The sequence below is a fragment of the Anolis sagrei genome, chromosome 7, assembly GCF_037176765.1.
Source record: "Anolis sagrei isolate rAnoSag1 chromosome 7, rAnoSag1.mat, whole genome shotgun sequence".
Taxonomy (NCBI): Eukaryota; Metazoa; Chordata; class Lepidosauria; order Squamata; family Dactyloidae; genus Anolis; species Anolis sagrei.
In genome coordinates, this window is record NC_090027.1 from 3,625,577 (window position 1) to 3,651,827 (window position 26,251).

The 26,251-nt window shown below is 43.6% G+C and overlaps 1 protein-coding gene across 3 annotated transcripts in view; it reads right to left on the minus strand.

Annotated features, from left to right (window-relative positions):
* Positions 1-26,251, minus strand: part of ZMAT4 (zinc finger matrin-type 4) — a 339,798-nt gene that overhangs the window by 215,996 nt on the left and 97,551 nt on the right. For 2 of the 3 annotated variants that reach the window (XM_067470599.1, XM_060787295.2), the window contains exon 2: positions 7,960-8,061. In XM_067470599.1, coding sequence (XP_067326700.1) covers positions 7,960-8,061 — 102 coding nt within the window. Of the gene's footprint in view, positions 1-7,959; positions 8,065-26,251 lie in introns of all 3 variants that reach the window. The other variant, XM_067470600.1, reaches the window with a different exon arrangement.

Consider the following 26,251-nt stretch of genomic DNA (forward strand, 5'->3'; position numbering starts at 1 on the left):
TCTCTGCCCCGGAGTGTGGTGGAGGCTCCTTCTTTGGAAGCTTTTAAGCAGAGGCTGGATGGCCATTTGTCAGGGGTGATTTGAATGCAATATTCCTGCTTCTTGGCAGGGGGTTGGACTGGATGGCCCATGAGGTCTCTTCCAACTCTTTGATTCTTTGATTCTTTGATTCTAAGACGGCATCATGTTCTTCTTCCACCTACACGCTGCCGGTCTTCAGAAACAAGTTGTTGACACCGTCATCATTAGAGCCTGAGTCTCCCGCGTCTGGAAAGCCAAAATATCCCCCAAACTAAAGAAGAAATTGCCACCAGTTTCCTACTCATCAATAGGAGTAGTTAGGAAGTTCACGTGATCAGCTCTGAGAGGAGCACAGAGCATACACTTCTTTAGACTTCGGGACTGCTCAGATCACAGGCTGGTTCAAGATTGGGAAAGGAGTGTGGCAGGGCTGGATACGCTCCCCCAATCTATTCAACTCGTATGCAAAACACATCATGTGGCGGAGCATGGTGTCTAGATCTAGGGAAGTCATGCTCCCCATGCTCTATTCCGCTTTGGTTAGACCACACCTGGAATATTGTGTCCAATTCTGGGCACCACAATTCAAGAGAGATATTGACTCTAAGCTGGAGTGTGTCCAGAGGAGGGCGACTCAAATGATCAAGGGTCTGGAGAACAAGCCCTATGAGGAGCGGCTTAAGGAGCTGGGCATATTTAGCCTGAAGAAGAGAAGGAGGAGAGGAGATATGATGAGGGCCATGTATCAATATGTGAGAGGAAGCCACAGGGAGGAGGGAGCAAACTTGTTTTCTGCTACCTTGGAGACTAGGACACGGAACAATGGCTTCAAACTACAAGAAAGGAGATTCCATCTGAACACGAGGAAGAACTTCCTGACTTAACACCTCTCAACAGAACATTTTCCCAGGCTCAGCCAAGCCTTCAAATGCTAATGAAGGTGGTCAGCTGAAACATTCACACCAGCAGAGAGCTCTTTGCCCTACCCCAGTCATTCCACAGATATATAAACCCATTTTCCTATTTCCAACAGACCTCACTACCTTAGAGGATGCTTGCCATAGATGCAAACGAAACGTCAGGAGAAATGCCTCTAGAACATGGCCCTATAGCCCGAAAAAACCTACAAGAATCTAACTTCCTGACTGTGAGAGCCGTTCAGCAGTGGAACTCTCTGCCCCGGAGTGTGGTGGAGGCTCCTTCTTTGGAAGCTTTTAAACAGAGGCTGGATGGCCATCTGTCAGGGGTGATTTGAATGCAGTATTCCTGCTTCTTGGCAGAATGGGGTTGGACTGGATAGCCCAGGAGGTCTCTTCCAACTCTTTGATTCTATGATTCTATGATTCTACGTGATGTGCGGGGCTTGATGAATCCAAGGCTGGAGTTAAAATGGCTGGAAGAAACATTAACAACCTTAGATATGCAGATGATAACATTTTGATGCCTGAAAGCAAGAAGGAGCTGAGGAGCCTTCTCACCAAGGTGAAAGAAGAAAGGGCAAAAACCCAAGATTATGGCAACCAGAGTGATGGATAACTGGCAAATAGAGGGAGAAAACATGGAGGCAGTGACAGACTTTGTATTTCTAGGTGCGAAGATAACAGCAGATGCGGACTACAGCCAGGAAATTAGAAGACGTTTCCTTCTTGTGGGGAGAGCAAGGACCCATCTCAACAGAATAGTGAAGAGTAGACACATCATACTGGCAATGAAGATCTGCATAGTTAAAGCAATGGTATTCGCCATAGTAACCTATGGATGTGAGAGCTGGACCTTAGGGAAGGCTGAGCGAAGGAAGAGAGGCGCTTTGGAGTTGTGGTGTTGGAGGAAAGTTCTGAGTGTGCCTTAGACCGCAAGAAGATCCAACCAGTCCATCCTCCAGGAAAGAAAGCCCAATTGCTCATTGGAGGGATGGGTATTCGAGGCCAAAATGAAGTCCTTTGGCCACATCATGAGAAGAAAGGAAAGCTTGGAGAAGACAATGATGCTGAGGCACATGGAAGGTAAAAGGAAGAGGGGCCGACCAAGGGCAAGATGGATGGATGGCATCCTTGAAGGGACTGCATTGACTCTGAAGGAGCTGGGGGTTGTGATGGCCAACAGGGACCTCTGGCCTGGGCTGGTCCAGGAGGTCACGAAGTGTTGGAAGCAACTGAACGAATAAACAACAACAGATCACAGATTTGCAAACACTTGCCTGCTGTTTATTGTAAGAGGGATGTTCTGACCGGATGGCACAGAAACTATCTTAAACATGTATTGTCGAAGGCTTTCATGGCCGGAATCACTGGGTTGTGGTAGGTTTTTTTCGGGCTATATGGCCATGTTCTGGAGGCATTCTCTCCTGACGTTTTGCCTGCATCTATGGCAAGCATCCTCAGAGGTAGTGAGGTATGTTGGAACTAGGAAAAAGGGTTTATATATCTGTGGAATGACCAGGGTGGGACAAAGGGCTCTTGTCTGCTGGAGTGAGGTGTGAATGTTTCAACTGACCACCTTGATTAGCATATAATGGCCTGACAGTGCCTGGAGCAATCTTTTGTTGAGAGGCAATTAGATGTCCCCGATTGTTTCCTCTCTGTTGTTGTGCTGTTGCGATTTTAGAGTTTTTAAAAACTGGTAGCCAGTTTTTGTTCATTTTCATGTTGAAATTGTCCACATGCTTGTGTATTTCAATGGCTTCTCTGTGTAGCCTGACATGGTGGTTGTTGGAGTGGTCCAGCATTTCTGTGTTCTCAAATAATCTGCTGTGTCCAGGTTGGTTCCTCAGGTGCTCTGCTATGGCTGACTTCTCTAGTTGAAGTCGTCTGCAATACCTTTCACGTCCCTTGATTCGTGTCTGGGCAATGCTGCGTTTGGTGGTCCCTCTGTAGACTTGACCACAGCTACATGGCACATGGTAGACTCCTCCCGAAGTAAGAGGATCCCTCTTGTCCTTTGCCGAACCTAGCATTTGTTGGATTTTCTTGGTGGGTCTATTAAAAAACCTCTAAAATTACAACAGCACAACAACAGAGAGGAAACAATCAAGGACATCTAATCACCTCTCAACAAAAGACTGCCCCAGTTACCATCAAATGCTAATCAAAGTGGTCAGTTGAAACATTCACACCTAGCTCCAGCAGACAAGAGTTCTTTGTCCCACCCTGGTCATTCCACAGATATATAAACCCTTTTTCCTAGTTCCAACAGACCTCACTACCTCTGAGGATGCTTGCCATAGATGCAGGCGAAACGTCAGGAGAAAATGCCTCTCTAGACCATGGCCATATAGCCCGAAAAAACCTACAATAACCTAGTATCTCAAACATATCTGTAACCAACTGATAAGTTGTGTACTTATTAGGCCTGGGTAACAACGGAAAAAATTGTTTCTAAAATCGATTTGTATTTGGGTTTTTTTTTTGTTTCGATATTTAAAATAATTACAAAATTTTCCTTTTAAAAAGTTCGATATCTACAAAATTTCGTAAATGGTAAAAAATTAACGAATCGATTTCCGAAACAATAACGAATCGATTCGTTAATGGCGGACGCGACCGCGAAATACGCTAAAAAACCTCCAAAACCTTCTGAAGCTTCCCTCTCCCTCTGTTGTTGACTGTTGGTGTGATATTATAATTTTTTTCCACTAATTAAACCATAAAACTGGCCCAGACATGCGGAAATAATAACGAAACGACCCCAAAACAATAACGAAACGAATACAATATCGAAATACGAAGCATTTACAAAACGTTTTTGAAAATTCGTTTTTTTTAATAATTGCTCCAGAATGGTTCGTTATCGTTTTGTAATTGAAAAAATTAACGAATTATTAACGAATTACGAATTAATGAAACGAAACCGCCCAGCCCTAGTACTTATGTATGCTGAACATCTGTGCTGATGTGTGTGCCATCTCTCTAATCTGATAAGATCATTTGGAATTCTGCTCCTACGTTTCCAAGTAATGTCCTTGGTGGCAATCATTCCATTATGAGCCCACCTATGGCGATTTCATTCAGATCTTTAATTGGTCTGTTTGGAATTATTCCCTAAGCGCTAATTGTCCCAGAGACAGGCCACTGAATCGCAAGACGTATGCCTTAACATTTGATCGTCTTTCCTTTCTCTTTAACTTCGACTCTGCGATTCCCCAAGATTGCTTTCTGTTTCTCATCCACAGTTATGTCCGGCATATTACGCCATAATTGTTTCTCAATTGGAACCTTAGAATCATGCAAGATTTTGACACTGCCATTTGGCACCCTTGCGGGTCATAAAAGGCACAACAAAATGAAATTATGGATCATTAGTGAATTGGCCGCTATCTCAGACGTATAAATCGGCAAAGCCTTACCACGTAATGTGCCATGTCCTACCTACAGCAACTGCGTTCAGGTGTTTTATCCATCTGTTTGGAATTCTTTCCATTCCCACTCCAGTCACATTACCATCACCATAGCGTTATTTGAAAGGTCAGAAGTTAAAACACATGTTATGCTCTTTAATCCCATCGTCTTTCAGCAAACCTTCCTTTTCTCACCAACCTTGATACAATCATCCCCCAAAAGCCTCTACACCAGTGGTTCTTAACCTTCCTTATGCAGTGACCCCTTAACACAGTTCCTCATGTTATGGTGACCCCCAACCATAACATTATTTACATTGCTCCTTCATAACTGTGATGTTGCTACTGTCATGAATCGTCATGTAAACATCTGATAGGCAGGATATTCACTAGATCCAATACACCCAAATTTGACTACTGGTGAGGTTGGGGGGGATTGGTTTTTAGGCCTGGGTAACAACGGAAAAATTTGTTTCTAAAATCGATTTGTATTTGGGGTTTTTTTTTTGTTTTGATATTTAAAATAATTACAAAACTTTCCTTTTAAAAAGTTCGATATTTACAAAATTTTGTAAATGGTAAAAAATTAACGAATCGATTTCCGAAACAATAACGAATTGATTAGTTAATGGCGGACGCGGACGCGAAATACGCTAAAAAACCTCCAAAACCTTCTGAAGCTTCCCTCTCCCTCTGTTGTTGACTGTTGGTGTGATATTATAATTTTTTTTTCACTAATTAAACCATAAAACTGGCCCAGACATGCGGAAATAATAACGAAACGACCTCAAAACAATAACGAAACGAATACAATATCGAAATACGAAGCATTTACAAAACGTTTTTGAAAATTCGTTTTTTAAAATAATTGCTCCAGAATGGTTCGTTATGTTTTGTGATTGAATAAAAAGTAACGAATTATTAACGAGTTATGAATTAACGAAACGAAACCGCCCAGCCCTATTGGTTTTGTCATTTGGGAGTTGTAGTTACAGGGATTTATAGTTCACCTACAATCAAAGAGCATTCTGAACTCCACCAATGATTGAATTGAACCAAATTTGGCACACACAACTCCATGACCAACAGAAAATACTGGAAGGGTTTGCAGGGATTTATAGTTCACCTACAATCAAAAAGCATTCTGAACTCCACCAATGATTGAATCGAACCAAATTTGGCACACACAACTCCATGACCAACAGAAAATACTAGAAAGGTTTGCAGGGATTTATACTTCACCTACAATCAAAGAGCATTCTGAACTCCACCAGTGATTGAATCGAACCAAATTTGGCACACAGAACTCCATGACCAACAGAAAATACTGGAAGAGTTTGCAGGGATTTATACTTCACCTACAATCAAGAGCATTCTGAACTCCACCAATGATTGAATCGAACCAAATTTGGAACACAGAACTCCATGACCAACAGAAAATACTGGAAGGGTTTGCAGGGATTTATAGTTCACCTACAATCAAAGAGCTTTCTAAACTCCACCAATGATTGAATCGAACCAAATTTGGCACGCAGAACTACATGACCAACAGAAAATACTGGAAGGGTTTGCAGGGATTTATAGTTCACCTACAATCAAAGAACATTCTGAACTACACCAATGATTGAATCGAACCAAATTTGGCACACAGAACTCTCATGACCAACAGAAAATACTGGAAGGGTTTGCAGGGATTTATAGTTCACCTACAATCAAAGAGCTTTCTGAACTCCACCAATGATTGAATCGAACCAAATTTGGCACGCAGAACTCCATGACCAACAGAACATACTGGAAGGGTTTGCAGGGATTTATAGTTCACCTACAAACAAAGAGCATTCTGAACTCCACCAATGATTCAACTGAACCAAATTTGGCTCACACAGAACTCCATGACCAACAGAAAATACTGGAAGGGTTTGCAGGGATGTATAGTTCACCTACAATCAAAGAGCATTCTGAACTCCACCAGTGATTGAATCGAACAAAATTTGGCATACAGAACTCCATGACCAACAGAAAATACTGGAAGGGTTTGCAGGGATTTATAGTTCACCTACAATCAAAGAACATTCTGAACTCCACCAATGATGGAATTGAACCAAATTTGGCACGCAGAACTACATGACCAACAGAAAATACTGGAAGGGTTTGCAGGGATTTATAGTTCACCTACAATCAAAGCGCATTCTGAACTCCACCAATGATTGAATCGAACCTAATTTGGAACACAGAACTCCATGACCAACAGAAAATACTGGAAGGGTTTGCAGGGATTTATAGTTCACCTACAATCAAAGAACATTCTGAACTCCACCAATGATGGAATTAAACCAAATTTGGCACACAGAACCCCATAACCAACAGAAAATACTGGAAGGGTTTGCAGGGATTTATAGTTCACCTACAATCAAAGAGCATTCTGAACTCCACCAATGATTGAATCGAACAAAATTTGGCATACAGAACTCCATGACCAACAGAAAATACTGGAAGGGTTTGCAGGGATTTATAGTTCACCTACAATCAAAGAGCATTCTGAACTCCACCAATGATTGAATTGAACCAAATTTGGAACACAGAACCCTCATGACCAGCAGAAAATACTGGAAGGGTTTGGTGGGCATTGGCCTTGAGGTTTGGAGTTGTAGTTCACCTACATCCAGTGAGCACTGTGGACTCAGACAATGATGGATCTGGACCAAACTTGGCATGAATACTCAGTATGCCCAATTGTGAACATTAGTTGAGTTTGGGGGAAAATAGTGCTTGACATTTGGGAGTTGTAGTTGCTGGGAATTATAGTTCACCCACAATCAAAGAGAACTCTGAACCCCAGTGATGATAGAATTGGGCCAAACCTCCCACACAGAACCCCAATGTCTTGAAGGGACTTTCTGGCACGATACTCCCTCCAGCCTCACCTGCTCTCAGTCGACCACACCTCACTGCCATACGCCGAGCACGCCTGCTCTCCCCTCCCTGCTTGGAGTCTCAGAAACAAACCTCCCCTTGGCTGAGAAGTCAGCCAATCACAACGGAGGAGGGCTTTTGGTGGGAGGATTCCCTGTCTATTTCCAAAAAGGAAGAGAAGGACAGACTGAGAGATATTCAGCCTTTTCTGCCAAAGGAGTTCCTAAGACCATCAGAAACATACTTTTTCCAATTGTCCTTGGTGACCCCCAGGTTGAGAAACGCTGCTATATAATCAGGGAAGTTGTAGTTTTGCAAACTCTGCTGCCTTCTCTGTCTAAGAATGATGATGTCACACCAGACTACAACAACAGACTACAACTATTCCATAGTGATGTGAAACTGCATTAACTCTACAGTGAAGATGCACCCAAGAGGGCTACTGTCACAAGGGAAAGATCATCTGAGGACACTCAATGCCATCTTTTCCTTCCTCTGTACAGGATCTCTTTCCTTTCTCTCCAGTCTCGTGCATTATGGTCCTATGTCATTTCAGGCATTGACTGCCATCCCTGGAATTCAGATTGGAAAAGAATTGGCTGCGAAGGCAATTCAACCACTATAATGCAATTGCAAAGCGCGGCTGGCTTTCCGATTCTGTCCCTTGACACGACACGCCGCGGTTCTCTCACCTCATAATGAGCCACACGTTGAGATTCCGATATGAGCTGAGCGCTGCACACTTTGCAGTAACTTTCCGTGAACAGGTCTTGGTCAATATCCGATGACTTCATCTGCTTCCGGGGAAACAAAGAATAAATAAAAAAGAGAGAGAGAGAAAGAGAGACATGAATAATTGTTGTTGTTGCCGGGCCGCATAATTGCCGCAAATTTAGGACATCATTTCACAATGATGCATGAAAAGAGCTGAGCAACTAACTTTTATTTTTCGAGGGGAGAGTGGCAGAGGAAGCCCAAATTGGCATTGCAATTGAATTAAGACTGTATCAAAACAAGCGCGAGCAATTATTCCGAATGTAGAATTGCCGACTCTCCGAGCGTTAGCCAGCCGTGTGCTTTGCAATCCCACCAATTTTGGGAGATTTTGCAAGTAAGCAAAAAGTTATGGGATGGAACTTTTTATGGGGTGACACAGAAACTGTGCTTAGAATTGAGAGTTGTTCTGAGTCAAGCCGCAGGACTGAAGAAACAACTGCCTTCTATCCCCATTAAAAGCACCATTCAGTCCTATAGTTCAGAACCAGAAAATATCAAAATGCATCCCAAGTGTTTAGTGCAATGTTTCTCAACCTTCCGAATGCCACGACCCCTTAATCCAGTTCCTCATGTTGTGGTGACCCCCAACCATAACATGATTTCCGTTGCGACTTCATAACTGTATTTTTGCTACTGTTATGAATTGCCATGTAAATATCTGATATGCAGGATATATTTTCATTCACTGGACCAAATTTGGCACAAATACCCAATATGCCCACATTTGAATACTAGTGGGGTTGGGAGGGGATTGATTTTGAGTTGTAGTTCCTGGGATGTATATCAAATCAAATCAAATCATTTATTTCGGTCATTGACCAGCACAGGAAATAGAGTCACATTTTCATACAAACTTGGTATGTTTGGTACATTAAAAATATAAATATAACTACTGAAGCACAATATGGGCGAGGGAGCAGAAAGGAAGGGGAAACAGGGTAAAAACATACAATGCCCAGATCCATCACCAAATTGTAGATTCGAGAAGAAGATTACTGGACACACAGTTGACTTTTGGGACTAGTCATTCCTTGACGGATTGTGTACAGAACTTTGCAATATTGTAGGTTGTAGCTGAATTAATATCTGCAAGTAGCAGGGAGGTATAAAATTGTCCTGAATGGCCTGGGTGCTTGTATTGAAGGGGCTAAGAAAACTCAGAAATGTTTAAATGCTGAAATGCAAACCAAAAGAGAGAGGCTTGTCCCTCTCCTCTGGCCTGCAGAAGACCAAAAGCTAAGAGGAGATAATGTATCTAGAAGACACAAGATGCTGTATTGTCAAGTACGCCTAGGGAGTACTCAGGGTGGGTTAACACCCAAAATGCTTATCTGTAACAATAATGTGTGTGTTTACGTAGTTTGTAGAAGGTTAGCAGTGAAAGACACTGAAGTGGCAAAATATGAGAAAAACATGTTTTTGAATGGTTGATCCAATAAGAGAGGTGTGTGCCCAGGACACAGTGAAAAGACATGTATATAAGGGGACTGAAAGGTCCAAATGACAGAGACAGCCTTTTTTGAAGACACTGGTCTGTCTTGGCTGTTTCTCCCTGTGTGGCCACACTTGAATAAAGATTTTTTGCTTCACCCACGGAGACTGCTTGCTTTCTGCCACCAGCCTTGGGGTGCCTAACTAAAGGGGGGCCCTTCAGTATAACAGAGGTGAGATAAGCCTGGCACGGAGATCCCTGTAGATCGGGCACTGAAGGAGCACATGTTCTGTTGTTTCTCCATGACCCGAGTCACAGGGCAGCAGAGTCCCTCTGGGAAAAGGATCTTCCGGTAGCACCCTTCAAGTACAGCCGATGGGAGAGCGTGGCATCGAGCCAGGATGAAAGCCCTTTGATGAATAGGAACCTCTAAGTTTGTTAAATATGCCATAGGGGAGGGAGGCAAGGTATCTGCTGTCTTCATTGATAAGGAAGGTCAGAACCGAGACCAGATCTAGTTGTCGCTCTGTGTCTGCGAGACGTTGTTTAATACGTGCTTTGGCTTGATTGTAATCCATAGCGAGTAGTAGATCTGGAGAAAATCCCAATGAGGAGATTTTGGATGCTGCCGCCTGCTTCCATGTGGATTGGAAGTCATCCTCCATGGTGAGTGGGGCAAGGCCAAGGGGTGCACGGGATAGTCTGAGCCAGAGGTTGAGTATGGCCACCCACACCCTGGCCTCCACTCTCATAGTCGCAGGGTGCCATTAGAGACGCATTTAGGGACCTGCAAAGCCGATCTCAGAAATTTTGACTGAACCTGGGATATATAGTTAACTTACAATCAAAGAGTATTCTGAACTCCACCAACGATGGAATTGAGCCAAACTTGGCACACAGAACTCCCATGACTAACAGAAAATACTGAAAGGCTTTGGTGGGCATTTGGGATTTGGCCACGGTGGTCCACACTCTCGTTACATCTAGAATAGACTACTGCAACGCACTCTATGTGGGGTTGCCTTTGAAGACTGCTCGAAAGCTTCAAATAGTCCAACGAGAGGCAGCCAGGTGACATACAGGGAGTATACAACTCCCATGTTACGCCAGCTCCACTGGCTGCCAGTTTGCTACTGGGCACAATTCAAAGTGCTGGCTTTGGCCTATAAAGCCCTAAACACCCCCAGCCCAAATTACATGTCCAAACACATCTCCCTCTATGTACCATCGCGAAGATTAAGATCCTCCGGGGAGGCCCTGCTTTCCGTCCCGCCATTGCCACAGGCGCGATTGGTGGGGACGAGAGACAGGGCCTTCTCGGTGATGGCTCCCCGGCTATGGAACTCCCTTCCTGGTGAGATCAGGTCGGCCCCTCCCTCCTGTCCTTTAGAAGGAGGGTCAAAACTTGGCTGTGGGAGCAAGCTTTCGGGACAGGGCAATGAAGCGACAATGGGGAAGATGACCGGGCCAATTGGATTTGATGCGGATGGCTAGGACGGTTTTAAATTGTGCTATTTTAAATGGTGTATTTTGATATTGAGATAAATGTTTTTTAATGTTTATGTATTGTATCCAGGCATTGAATGTTTGCCATGTATATGTTGTGCTCCGTTCTGAGTCCCCTTCGGGGTGAGAAGGGCGGAATATACATGTTTTAAATAAATAAATAAATAAACAAACAAATATGTAGTTCACCTACATCCAAAGAGCACTGTGGACTCAATAATAATAATAATAATAATAATAATAATAATAATAATAATAATTTATACCCCGCTACCATCTCCCCAAGGCACTCGGTGCGGCTTACATGAGGCCGAACCCACAATACATCAGCAATAAAAATAATAACAACAGTAATACAAACAATAAAATAAAACTCATAACAAAAAAATAAGCAACAAACATTTACAGTAACACAACGACGTTTAAAAGACCTATGGCTGGGCCGAATGTAATAATTAAAATTTAAAAAATAATGCTGAGCATGAACAGGTGAAATATGACTAGGGTAGAATTCGGAGAGGAAAGGACGTGCAGACATTCCTAGATCAATAATAAAGTGCATTTAAGGACATATTGCTGGGAGTTTCCTTATTCTGGGAAGGCACACTGGAACAACCACTTTTTCAGGCTCCTCCTAAAGACTGCCAGAGTTGGGGCATGCCTGATGTCCTTGGGGAGTGAGTTCCAGAGTCGAGGGGCCACCACCGAGAAGGCCCTCTCCCTCGTCCCCACCAGTCGCACCTGCGATGGAGGTGGGAGCGCGAGCAGGGCCTCTCAACCAATGATGGAGTACACCAATTCAGTAATATTTATAGCAAATTCAAAGTTGCAGAGTTCAAACTCCCCGCCCCGGCTTCCCTGTTGTTCCCTGCCATGATTGGGCGATGGGCTCCAGTGGTCCGTAGGAACCAATGGGGAGACCTCTGCCACCTGGTGGCGACAGCCAATCAGGAGAGATGGAGGCAGGATGAGGGAGCACAAAGGAATCTGGGAAAGGAGTAAACAAAGGAAATGCCATGTGGCCGGCGAGACAAAGGGGAAATCTCAAGCCAGCCTGATCTATCAACATGTGTAGACTGGGGTGACTGTTTCTTGGTGGAGATAGCTGAGTTAATCAGAGCGAAGGCAAAAGGTTTTTTCGAGGACCTTTTGTCCTTCAGGAGGAAATATGATTAAGATTTTTGCCAAAGGGGCAAGCTGAGGGCTGGGCAATTCATCCGAGGGCCACCAGCTGCCCAGGCTGTTGTCCATGCAAAATGAAGTTGTGGATAAAAAAATTCCTGGAATGTTTGGGGCTTTGTAGTCCCTTTGGTGGAGTTTCTTCATGTATATAGGGGAAACAAAGGTCAGAAGAAAAGGGGAAAGGCTTCTGCCACACAAAGAAATCAGAAAACACATTTCATACATCTAAAGTTCATAAAAGTCAAGATTTCATAAGGTTTGTCCATGTGGGGGGAAAGAGTGTCCATAGGGGATGGCTAAAACGCAAGGGTGTTGCACAAAGGTCCTGGCAAGAGTTCTTGAGTGGCCCAAATGGACCTGGTGTCTCTGGAAACAAGCTTTGCTCCCTGTCCTCGGAGAACTACAGCTCCCGAGAGAGGCAGAGACCCCAAGGTCTAGCTATTCCCGAAGTTTCATGGGGTCCTCATTGTTGTTAAGGCCTTGGCAAATTGACCAAGACTTAACCCCTATTGTGCAGTCTGGTACCTTTGTCCTTTGCAGAACTATAAGTCACCATCCCTTGTTAAGGGGGGGGGGGAGCATGCTCGACTTCATTCTGTTCCTTCAACATTGTGGCTTCCTTTGAAATCAATACAGTACGCATTTCCGAAGAAGAGTTCGAAGGGCCCTTCTGTATCCACTGGCCAAAGAGATCGCCATAAATTGAATTAATTGAATCAAGACCGCCAGTTGAGTTTGCATGCAAGAAAGATATAAACCAGCTCATGTGCTAGTTACTAGAGGTTTTTATGCTGGGATTGTGTACTTGTTTGCTTATTTATTACACGCCATAATGGCTCCCAAGACGGTTGGCAATAAAGCCAAATTAAAACAATCCACCATTAAAGCAACCCCAAGCTAAAAACCAGCCTACTAACAAAACAGACGAATAGTCTGACATCAAAGAAGCAAAATCACATGAACAAATAGTGGCCTTCCAGAGAATCATATACAAAGGCATATAACCCACAATATCTGCTCTGAATTGGATTATCTGAGTCCACACTGCCATATAATCCAGTTCAATGTGGATTTTGTACAGCTCTGTGGAAGGGGCCTCGGGATTTTAGAGTGTCCCAGTTTCAATGTCCAGTGCACAATCCTTGTTCTAAAACACTGTGTCATGAACAGAACGCTTTTAACACTGAGTCTTGAGAGCATTTACCCATACACATCCCAGAGCACATACTCACTACAACTGGAGAGGTCTCCTGTAACTTTGTTGACGACCAGTATGCACTTAATGCCCTTCTTCTACACAACCATTATAGTTTCTGGAGCCCACTCCAGTTTTCCATCTGGAAGCCCTACTTAGGCAAGGTTATGGATGGGAATCATGTGGCCTTCTAGATGTTGGACTGCACATCTCATCAGAACTTGACAACATAGGCAACACTGCTGGGAGTTGTGATTCAACATCTAAAGGTCTCCATAATCCCCACTTCTGGTTCAATATCTACAGGTCTCCATGATTCCTGGTTCAACATTGGAAAGTCTCCATGATTCCCACTCCCAATTCAACATCTGGAGGTCTCCTTGATTCCTGGTTCAACACTGGAAAGTCTCCATGAGTCCCATACCCAGTTCAATCAAGGGGTCTCCATGATTCCTGGGTCAACATTGGAAAGTCTCCATGATTTCCACTCTTGATTCAATATCTGGAGGTCTTCATGATTCCTTGATCAACATTGGAAAGTCTCCATGATTTCCACTCTCGATTCAACATCTGGAGGTCTCCATGATTACTGGTTCAACACTGGAAAGTCTCCATGAGTCCCATAACCGGTTCAAGCAAGGCGTCTCCATGATTCCTGGATCAACACTGGAAAGTCTCCATGATTCTCACTCCCGATTCAACATCTGGAGGTCTCCATGATTCCTGGTTCAACATTGGGAAATCTCCATGATTCATGCTCCGGGTTCAACATCTGGAGGTCTCAATGATTCCCGGTTCAACATTGGAAAGTCTCCATGATTCTCACTCCCAATTCAACATCTGGAGGTCTCCATGATTCCTGGTTCAACATTGGAAAGTCTCCATGATTCTCACTCCTGATTCAACATATGGAGGTCTCCATAATCCCCACTTGATTCAACATCTGGGGTCCTCCATGATTCCTGGTTCAACATTGGGAGGTCTCCATGATTCCCACTCCCAGTTTAATATCTGAAGATTTCCATGATCCCCACTTCTGGTTCAACACCTGCAGGTCTTCATGATTCCTCGTTCAACATTGGAAAGTCTCCATGATTCTTGGTTCAACATCTGGAGCTCTCCATAATTCCTGATTCAACATTGGGGGGTCTCCATGATTCCCTCTCCCAATTTAATACCTGAAGATTTCCATGATCCCCACTTCTGGTTCAACACCTGCAGGTCTTCATGATTCCTGGTTCAACACTGGAAAGTCTCCATGATTCCCATTCCTAATTTAACATTATGGAGACCCATAATCCCCACTTGGTTCAACGTCTTGGGTTCTCCATGATTCCTGGTCCAACATTGGGAAATCTCCATGATTCATGCTCCGGGTTAAAAATCTGGAGGTCTCAATGATTCCTGGTTCAACATTGGAAAGTCTCCATGATTCCCACTCCTGAGTCAACATCTGGAGGTCTCCATAATCCCCACTTGATTCAACATCTGGGGTCCTCCATGATTCCTGGTTCAACATTGGGAGGTCTCCATGATTTCCACTCCCAGTTTAATATCTGAAGATTTCCATGATCCCCACTTCTGATTCAACACCTGCAGGTCTTCATGATTCCTGGTTCAACATTGGAAAGTCTCTATGATTCCCATTCATGGTTCAACATCTGGAGCTCTCCATAATTCCTGGTTCAACATTGAAAAGTCTCAATTTTTCCCACTCCCACTTCAACATATGGAGGTCTCAATGCTTCCTGGTTCAATGTTGGGAAGTCTCCGTGATTCCCACCCCAGGTTCAGCATCTAGAGACCGCCATGAATTCCCACTCCTGGAGTAAGTGGCATTTCAAGCTCCAACAGTTGTCCAAGGGGGTCAGTGGCGGCCTCTCCAGCCTTTGCTCACATCTCTTTCATTTCCTTGCTTTTAGTTGCAATTACTGTTTTATCTAAAACCTTACAGAGTCAATTGGATGCTTTTTAGAAGCAAGAGTCAACTATTTTGTCTTTTGAGAACACATGTTCCTATCATCTGGCTGGGTAGGCAGTTCAATCTGGCAAAATGGCAACGCTTCTGGTGTCCCCACATCCAACATTAAAAGCAGCAGAAGGCCATGAAGACAAATAAGGGAATTGTGTCATCACTTGTTAAGTGAAGAATAAATGGAGGAGTGGTTGACAGCAAAGAGCAGATGGGATGATGGGCGCAAGTCCAACGCTAGTCTCAATCAGGCTCGGCCCCATTGAAACGTTTGGGTTCTGTCAGTCACCACTTGCAGAAGTCCCATTGATTTCATTGGGTCTACTTTGGTTGGAATTGAAATTGGATTTCGTCTAGTAATTGGGTTTCAAGTCAGTTGAAAAAGTCATCTAGATGTGGGAGCTGAAAGTGAACAGCTGGAGATGGGACAGAAAGAGATTTAGTTGAATTTGGCAGAAGAGAGTGAGGAAAAATTGGAGGGAACAGCCTCGAAAATAGTCCTAATTAAGTTGGGAGAGGACAGCAAAAGGAATTAGTGGGTGAGTGGGGTTGAAATAAGATTATCGGACCAAATTGTTGCTTGTTTTTCTCTATCAGATGAGTCCTTGATCTAGAGATAGTTATGTCCCCAAGCTTGGAAAGATGTGCCTACAGTGTGGAAATTCATTCTTGTTGCACTCCAGGACAGGAAAAGCCCTCTGATTTTAAAGACCACATCGCTGGATGGAAAGCAATCCTTTTATTGAAGATAATTAAAAAGCAATAAGGTAAAAAACACTTTAAAGAAATAGGTAAATCCAATTAGGTAGGAAGATATGCAGGAACAAAGTAGTCCAGGGTAATAATCCAGCAAAGTCCATAAAAACAGAGTCAAAATTTCCCAAATAAAATGCAAGAAATCAGGGAACATTAATCCAAAGCATGAATATAAAAGCAAGAATCAAAAACATGAAACAAAGGCACTTAAAACATGAATTTTCCAAGCAAAGCTTCCATGAAACAAGGACGAGATCTTGACATGATTCCAAATGATGCTTCATCTGACTACATATCCTGTACTTGGGACTTTTATCTCCTCATTAGCTATGTCTCTAGCGCTCATAAATTGGTTTTGCTTTAGCTGAGAATTTCTTATCTTTTTCTCTCGAACCCTGCAAAACACCGAAGCCACTGTTCGGCTTTCCTTTTTTGATTAATCTCGCGTCTATCTATTTCAGTGTTTCTCAACCTGGGGGTCACGAGGGGATGTCAGAGGGGTCACCAAAGACCATCGGAAAATACAATATTTTCTGTTGGTCCTGGGGGTTCTGTGTGGGAAGTTTACCCCAATTCTATCAGTGGGGTTCAGAATGCTATTTGATTGTATGTGAACTATAATTCCCAGCAGCTACAACTCCCAAATGTCAAGATCTATTTTCCCCAAACTCCACCAGTGTTCACATTTGGCCATGTTGAATATTCTTGCCAAGTTTGGTCCAGATCTATCATTGTTTGAGCCCACAGTACTCTCTGGATGTAGGTGAACTACAACTCCAATACTCAAGGTCAAAGCCTACCAAACCCTTCCAGTATTTTCAGTTGGTTATGGAAGTTTTGTCTGCCAAGTTTGGTTCAATTCCATTGTAGGTGGAGTTCAGAATGCTCTTTGATTATAGGTGAACTATAAATCCCAGCAATTAACACTCCAAAATGACAAAATAAACCCCCCAAAACCCCACCAGTATTCAAATTTGGACATGTCAGGTATTTGTGCCAAATTGTTCCAGTAAATGAAAATACATCCTGAATATCAGATATTTACATTACAATTCATAACAGTAGCAAAATGACAATTATGAAGTAGCAACGAAAATAATTTTATGGTTGGGGGTCACCACAACATGAGGAACTGTATGAAGGGGTCACAGGCATAAGGAAGGTTGAGAACCACTAATCTATTTGCTCATTAATTTCTGCAGCTGGGCCAAGTGCCGAGCTGTTTTCATGTTCCCTATCATGGGAAATCTCTGGTAACAATTCAGAACGCACACCATCACCCCCACACCCCTCAGGGACATTCTCATGGGAAACTACACTTTGAACAGGGATCTCCTGGTCATTCTCTGCATCAAGATCACTGACCAAACCACTGCCATCTTGAAACTCATTGACATTGCTCCCCACATCCAAAGCACACTGATCCTGGAACACAACCACAGGCTGAGCTACAACAATTCTCAGCTTTGTGCAATGTGCAGATGTTGTTGTTGTTCATTCGTTCAGTCGTCTCCGACTCTTCGTGACCTCATGGACCAGCCTACGCCAGAGCTCCCTGTCGGCCGCTACCACCCCCAGCTCCCTCAAGGTCAGTCCAGTCACTTCAAGGATGCCATCCATCCATCTTGCCCTTGGTCGGCCCCTCTTCCTTTTGCCTTCCACTTTCCCCAGCATCATTCCCTTCTCTAGGCTTTCCTGTCTCCTCATGATGTGGCCAAAGGACTTCCACTTTGTCTCTAGTATCTTTCCCTCCAGTGAGCAGTCGGGCTTTATTTCCTGGAGGATGGATTGGTTGGATCTTCTCGCAGTCCAAGGCACTCTCAGAACTTTCCTCCAACACCACAGCTCAAAAGCATCGATCTTCCTTCGCTCAGCCTTCCCGAAGGTCCATCTCTCACATCCGTAGGTGACTACAGGGAAGACCATGGCTTTGACTAGGCAGTGGATCTTGGTTGCCAGTCTGATGTCTCTACTCTTGACTATTTTATCGAGACTGGACATTGCTCTCCTCCCAAGAAGGAAGCGTCTTCTGATTTCCTGGCCACAGTCTGCATCTGCACTCATCTTCCCACCTAGAAATACAAAGTCTGTCATGGCCTCCACGGTTTCTCCCTCTATTTCCCAGTTGTCAATCATTCTTGTTGCCATAATCTTGGTTTTTTTGACGTTTAGCTGCAACCCGGCTTTTGCGCTTTCTTCTTTCGCCTTGATTAGAAGGCTCCTCGGCTCCTCCTCGCTTTCAGCCATCAGAGTGGTGTCATCTGCATATCTGAGGTTGTTAATGTTTCTTCCAGCCATTTTCACCCCAGCTTTGCATTCCTCAAGCCCCGCACATCCTCGCATGATGTGTTCTGCATACACATTAAAAAGGTTGGGTGAGAGGATGCAGCCTTGCCGTACGCCTTTCCCAATCTTGAACCAGTCTCCTGTTCTGTGGTCAGTTCTGACTGTGTCTCCTTGGTCCTTGGACAGATTCCTCAGGAGAGAGGGAAGGGGGCTTGGGATGCCCATCCCACCAAGAACTTGCCACCATTTATTATGATCCACACAGTCAAAGTCTTTAGAAGAGTCAATGAAGCAGAAGTAGATGTTTTTCTGAAAACCATATAGTAGGCTTGGGTAACCATGGAAAAATTTGGTTCTAAACTCGTTTCGTTTTTAGGGGGGCCCTTGCCAGGCCTGTAGCGAGGGGGTGGTTTTAGGGGTTCAAACCCCCCCTGAAATGTTTCAGATTTTTTTAAAAAACCTGGTTTACTCATGAATTTTAACTGGTTAACCAAATCCTCATGCTAAGTCTATGAGATGCAAAAAATTAGAGTCCCTCCAGAACTGCAAGCACTATCTCAAGCAAATATTGACAGTTTATTCACACTGTTATTACTTGCAGCAATAGCCGATGTAGCGAAGCAACCAAGTTGGGGGGGGGGGGGTGTTGAATGCTCTTATTAAGGAGGCCAGACTTGGTGGAGGTGGTTGACAAGGGCGGAGCTGCAGGCTATTGAAGGCTGCTCTGCCCCCTGCTGTGCTCTTTGCTTCAGCGTGAGCTAGGAGGCAAGTTTCAACCCCCCCGCGAAATTTTCAACCCCCCCCCCCCCCCGAAAATTTCAACCCCTCCTGAAATTTTTTTCTGGCTACGGCCCTGGCCCTTGCGTTTCGTTTTTTTAATAATTCCGAAGTTTTCCTTTTAAAAATTTCGAAATATGCGAAATTTTGTATAATTACGAATCGATTCGTTAATGGCGGACGCGATTGCGCAATATGCTAAAAAAAACCCTCCAAATGGGACAGGGGGAACTTCTGAAGCTTCCCTCTCCCTCTGTTGTTGACTGTTGGTGTGATCAAACACACAACAACTATAAAACTTGCACCAGACATGCGAAAATAATTACGAAATAATTAGGAAATAATTACGAAATAATTATGAAATAATTATGAAATAATTACGAAATAAATTGAAAAAATTGTTTCGAATCTAATTTACTCCTCACACTATTCCTGCATGGCTCAATATTGGATCGTAAGCTAATTTAAATACGAATTAATAATGAATTACAAAATTAACGAACGAAACCGCCCAAGCCTACCATATAGGTGTCTAGTGCTTTGTCAACGAAAAGCACATTTTGGGAAGTTGGCTTCAGAAAGCAACAAAGCTGAAGTATGCTGATTTCTTTTCCCAGCAGGTTCGCAGTGAAATCATAGAGCATGCGACTTCAAGTTATTATTGTTGAACGACTCGCATAAGGTGCATTTAGCTTCAATCATTGCAATTTCGTTTACACGACCAAATTTGCCTGCGGAAAATATTGTAATTTAAATTGCTTTGCAGTTTTTCAGAAGTTTCTTGACATACTTTCTAAGTCAAATATTGTAGCTAGAGCAGTGTTTCTCAGCCTTCCTAAGGCTGCAACCCCCAACCCCAATGTGGAGACCCCCAACCATAACATTGATTTTGTTGCTCCTTCACAACTGTAATTTTGCTCCTGTTATGAATCGTAATGTAAATATCTCATATGCAAGGTGTATTTCCATTCACGGTACCAAATTTGACACAAATATCCAATATGCTCAAATTTGAATACTGCTGGGATTGATTTTGTCATTTGGGAGTTGTAGTTGCTGGGATTTATAGTTCACCTACAATCAAAGGGCATTCTGAACCCTGGAAGGGCTTGGTGGGCATAGACCTTGAGTTTTGGAGTTGTAGTTCACCTACATCCAGAGAGCACTGTTGACTCAAACTGGGATTTATAGTTCACCTACAATCAAAGGGCATTCTGATCCCTGGAAGGGCTTGGTGGGCATAGACCTTGAGTTTTGGAGTTGTAGTTCACCTACATCCAGAGAGCACTGTTGACTCAAACTGGGATTCATAGTTCACCTACAATCAAAGGGCATTCTGAACCCTGGAAGGGCTTGGTGGGCATTGACCTTGAGTTTTGGAGTTGTAGTTCACCTACATCCAGAGAGCACTGTTGACTCAAACTGGGATTCATAGTTCACCTACAATCAAAGGGCATTCTGAACCCTGGAAGGGCTTGGTGGGCATTGACCTTGAGTTTTGGAGTTGTAGTTCACTTACATCCAGCGAGCACTGTTGAATCAAACTGGGATTTATAGTTCACCTACAATCAAAGGGCATTCTGAACCCTCGAAGGGCTTGGTGGGCATTGACCTTGAGTTTTGGAGTTGTAGTTCACCTACATCCAGAGAGCACTGCTGACTCAAACTGGGATTTATAGTTCACCTACAATCAAAGAGCATTCTGAACCCTGGAAGGGCTTGGTGGGCATTGACCTTGAGTTGTGGAGTTGTAGTTCACCTACATCCAGAAAGCACTGTTGACTCAAACAAAGTCATCTAGAGGTGGGAGCTTGGCATGAATACTCCATATGCCCAAATGTGAACACAGATGGAGTTTGGGGAAAATAGACCTTGATATTTGGGAGTTGTAGTTGCTGGGATTTATAGTTCACCTACAATCAAAGAGCATTCTGAACCCCACCAACGACAGAGTTGGACCAAACTTCCACACAGAACTCCCATGACCAACAGAAAACCCTGGAAGGGCTCGGTGGGCATTGACCTTGAGTTTTGGAGTTGTAGATCACCTACATCCAGAGAGCACTGTTGACTCAAACAATGATGGATCTGGACCAAACTTGGCATGAATACTCCATGTGCCCAAATGTGAACACAGATGGAGTTTGGGGAAAATAGACCTTGATATTTGGGAGTTGTAGCTGTTGGGATTTATAGTTCACCTACAATCAAAAGGTATTCTGAACTCCACCAATGATGGAATTAAACCAGACTTGGCTACACAGAACTCCCATGACCAACAGAAAACCCTGGAAGGGCTTGGTGGGCATTGACTTTGAGTTTTGGAGTTGTAGTTCACCTACATCCAGAGAGCACTGTTGACTCAAACAATGATGCATCTGGACCAAACTTGGCACGGATACTCCATATGCCCAAATGTGAACACAGATGGATTTCGGGGAAAATAGACCTTGAGTCTATTGTGGCAGCCAATCAGCTGTCACTGTGGCTGTCACAGTGGCAGCCAATCAGAACACTGCCACATTCACCTCCCTCCCGTCCTCCCTCCACTTACAAACACTGACTTGTATTATATACATAGATAGAAGATAGATTGTGTGTATATATATATTGTAAGCCACTCTGAGTCCCCTTCGGGGTGAGAAGGATGGCATATACATGTCTCATATATATATTCAGGAGATGCTGTCTGAAACAGATGCTGGGATGCCCTTTTCACTTCCCATTTTATCTCTCTCTATCTCACAAACACACATTGAGTGCATCTACACTGTAGAATTAATGCAGTCTGACGCCACATTTAAGTCCCGTAGCTCAGAGTTTCAGTTTTGCAATGCCTTGAGCCTTCCCCGTAAAGCAGTGTTTCTCAACCTGGGGGTCGGGACCCCTGAGGGGGTCGCAAGAGGGTGTCAGAGGGGTCGCCAAAGACCATAAGAAAACAGTATTTTCCGATGGTTATGGGGATTCCATGTGGGAAGTTTGAGCCAATTCTATCGTTGGTGGAGTTCAGAATGTTCTTTGATTGTAATGAACTATAAATCCCAGCAACTACAACTCCCAAATGTCAAGATCTATTTTCCCCAGACTCCACCAGTGTTCACATTTGGGCATATTGAGTATTCGTGCCAAGTTTGGTCCAGATCCACCATTGCATGAGTCCACAGTGCTCTCTGGATATAGGTGAACTACAACTCCCAAACTCAAGCTCAATGCCCATCAAACCCTTCCAGTGTTTTCCATTGGTCATGGGAGTCAAGTTTGGTTCAAATCCATCGCTGGTGGAGTTCAGAATGCTCTTTGATTATAAGTGAACTATAAATCCCAGCAACTAAAACTCCCAAATTACAAAATCAATTCTCCCCCAACCCCACTAGCATTCACATTTGGGTGTATTAGGTATTTGTGCCCAGTTTGGTCCGGTGAATGAAAATGTATCCTGCATATCAGATATTTACATTATGATTTATAACAGTAGTAAAATGCCCGAAAAAACCCACAAGAATCTAGTGATTCCAGCCATGAAAGCCTTCGACAATATAGTAGTAAAATGACTGTTACAATGTAGCAACAAAAGCAATATTATGTTTGGGGGTCACCACAACATGAGGGACTGTATTAAGGGGTCACGGCATTAGGAAGGTTGAGAACCACTGCTGTAAAGCGTGCTGGTGCCTCCTTGAACTACAACTTCCATGATTCCTTTGAGCAGAAGCTGGCCACTTGAGTGCCTCTGGTGTGGCTGTGAGAAGGTCCCCCAATGTGCATGTGGCAGGGCTCAGACCGCATTGTAGTCAGTGCTCTATGGTTTGCGGTTTCCATAGCATTGAGCCATAGCAATTCGAGTTCTGTCAAAGTGCATTACTTCTACAGCAGTGTTTCTCAACTTTCCAAATGCCACGACCCCTTAATACAGTTCCTTATGTTGTGGTGACCCCCCAAACATAAAATTATTTCCGTTGCTACTTCATATCTGGAATTTTGCTACTGTTATCAATTGTAATGTAAATATTAGGCCTGGGTAACAACGCAAAAATTTGTTTCTAAAATCGATTTGTATTTGGGGGTTTTTTTTGTTTCGATATTTAAAATAATTACAAAATTTTCCCTTAAAAAAGTTCGGTATTTACGAAATTTCGTTAATATTTACAAAACATTTTGTAAAGATGGCGCCCTTTTTTTCCAATATTTTTTCAATATTTTTTCAATATTTTTTAATTTAATTATTAATTTAGTAGAATAGGGAGGAGAAATTATTATTAAGGAGGGAAGGCAGGCACTCACTCTGGCGGGCCCTCAAGCGCTGCCGCCGAGTCGGGCCCGGCTCCTCCAAAGCAATGCGAAATTGGGAGAAGGGCTCCCCAAAGGCCATCTAGCCCAGCCCTCCGCTAAGGAATTGGGAGAACGAAGCACAGCCCTCCGCTAAGGAATTGGGAGAACGAAGCACACCCACCGCAAAGGTGAGGAAGGAGGGACGGGCCGCGTTCCCGCTGAGGGTCGCTCGCCCTCTCGCTCGCTTGCTCAGCCGGCGCCTTCCCCGCCCTCTCCTCCTCCTCCTCCTCCTCCTCCTCCTCCTCCTCCTCCTCCTCTTTCAGGCTCTGACTGGCTAAGGAGAGGAGAGAGAGGAGAGCTCCCAGCAAGCATCTCGCCAAGCCATCTTACGTATTTCCGAAATGGACGGAAATACAAAAAAATTTGGCGCATGCCGTTTCGATATTTAAAAACACTTCCAGGTTTAAAAATAAGTTTTGTAATCGTTTTGTAATTGCTAAAATTAACGAATATTTAACGAATTACAAAATTAACGAACGAAACCGCCCAGGCCTAGTAAATATCTGGTGTATTTTCATTGACTGAACCAAATTTGGCACAAATACCGGATACACCCAAGTTTGAATACTAGTGGAGTTGGGGGGGGGCGTTATTTTGTCATTTGGGAGTTGTAGTTGCTGGGATTTATAGTTCACCTACAATCAAAGAACATTCTGAACTCCACCAACAATGGAACTGAACCAAACTTAGCACTCAGAACATCAATGACCAACAGAAAAAACTCTAAGGGTTTGGTGAGCATTGACCGTGAGTTTGGGAGTTCTAGTTCACCTACATCCAGAGAACACTGTGGACTCAAACAATGATAGATCTGGACCAAAGTTGGCACAGCTACTCAATATGACCAAATGTGAATACTGGTGGAGTTTGGGGAAAATAGATCTTGACATTTGGGAGTTGTAGTTGCTGGGATTTATAGTTCACCTAGAATCAAAGAACATTCTGAACTCCACCAACAATGGAACTGAACCAAACTTAGCACTCAGAATATCAATGACCAACAGAAATCTGTAAGGGTTTGGTGGGCATTGACCGTGAGTTTGGGAGTTCTAGTTCACCTACATCCAGAGAACACTGTGGACTCAAACAATGATGGATCTGGACCAAAGTTGGCACAGCTACTCAATATGACCAAATGTGAATACTGGTGGAGTTTGGGGAAAATAGATCTTGACATTTGGGAGTTGTAGTTGCTGGGATTTATAGTTCACCTAGAATCAAAGAGCATTCTGAACCCCACCAACAATAGAATTGGGTCAAACTTCCCACACAGAAACCCCATGACCAATAGAAAATACTGCATTTTCTAATGATCTTCAGCGACCCCTCTGACACCCCCTCGCGACCCCTCAAGGGGTCCCGACCCCCAGGTTGAGAAACACTGTTCTACAGTGTAGATGCATCTTGGATGTCATGGTAAGGAGGTGAGCAAGGAAAAAGCCAGTGGAAGGAAGAGCTGAAAAACCTTAGTTTAATTAATCAGTTTGAGCTCAAAAACATTGCTAATTGGCATATATTACTGGGGGACATGTACTAGTATATTAAGTAATTATGTTAATAGTACCCTTACAGGGGCATTACAATAAGATAGTGCTGTGCCCAGGGCTGTAGTCAGGGGAAGGGGGTCTTTAGGGGGTTCAACCATTCCCACCTCCCAAATTTCAGGTTTAACGAAACCTGGTTCACTCATGAATACTAACATGATGCTAAGTCTGTTGTTGTTCATTCGTTCAGTCATCTCCGACTCTTCGTGACCTCATGGACCAGCCCACGCCAGAGCTCCCTGTCGGCTGTTACCACCCCCAGCTCCCTCAAGGTCAGTCCAGTCACTTCCAGGATGCCATCCATCCATCTTGCCCTTGGTCGGCCCCTCTTCCTTTTGCCTTCCACTTTCCCCAGCATAATTGTCTTCTCTAGGCTTTCCTGTCTCCTCATGATGTGGCCAAAGTACTTCAACTTTGATGCTAAGTCTATTAGAAGCAAAAATTAAGAGTCCCTCCAGAACTGAAAACACGATTGAAAGCAAATTTTGAAAACTGATTCACACTGTCATTACTTGCAGAAGGTTACAACAACATCTGTTATAGAACTCCAGTATGATGATGACAACACCGTCTGTGCGCATTCAGAAGATCTACAAGCCACTTTAAACACCTTCGCAGAAGCATACGAGAAGCTCGGCCTGTCACTGAACATCGAGAAAACCAAAGTGCTGTTCCAGCAGACACCAGCCAATACCTCTCCAATGCCAGGAATATTTATTTATTTATTTATTTATTTATTTACTACGCTTATATACCGCAATTCTCAGCCTACTGGCGACTCATTGCGGTGTACAACATGAAAAGGTGCGAAAAACAACATACAATAAAATCCACAATACATAATTATCAACATCACCAAAACATCATCAAAACATCATCCTTACTACAAGATCATTCCGAGTCGACTCATCGTCAAATTCACAATCCGATACCATTTCCGTAGTTTCATTCCTATGGTCAAGTTACCAGTCATTGCACTTAATGACATAACATTAGAAAACGTTGACCATTTCCGCTTCCTTGGCAGCCACCTCTCCACAAAAGTCAACATTGACACTGAAATTCAACACCGCCTGAGCTCTGCAAGTGCAACATTTTTCCGAATGAAGCAGAGAGTGTTTGAGGACCGGGACATCCGTAGGGAGACCAAGGGGATTGTCAATAAAGCTATTGTCCTCCCAATCCTGCTAGACGCCCGCAAGACGTGGACTATCTACAGATGTCACAT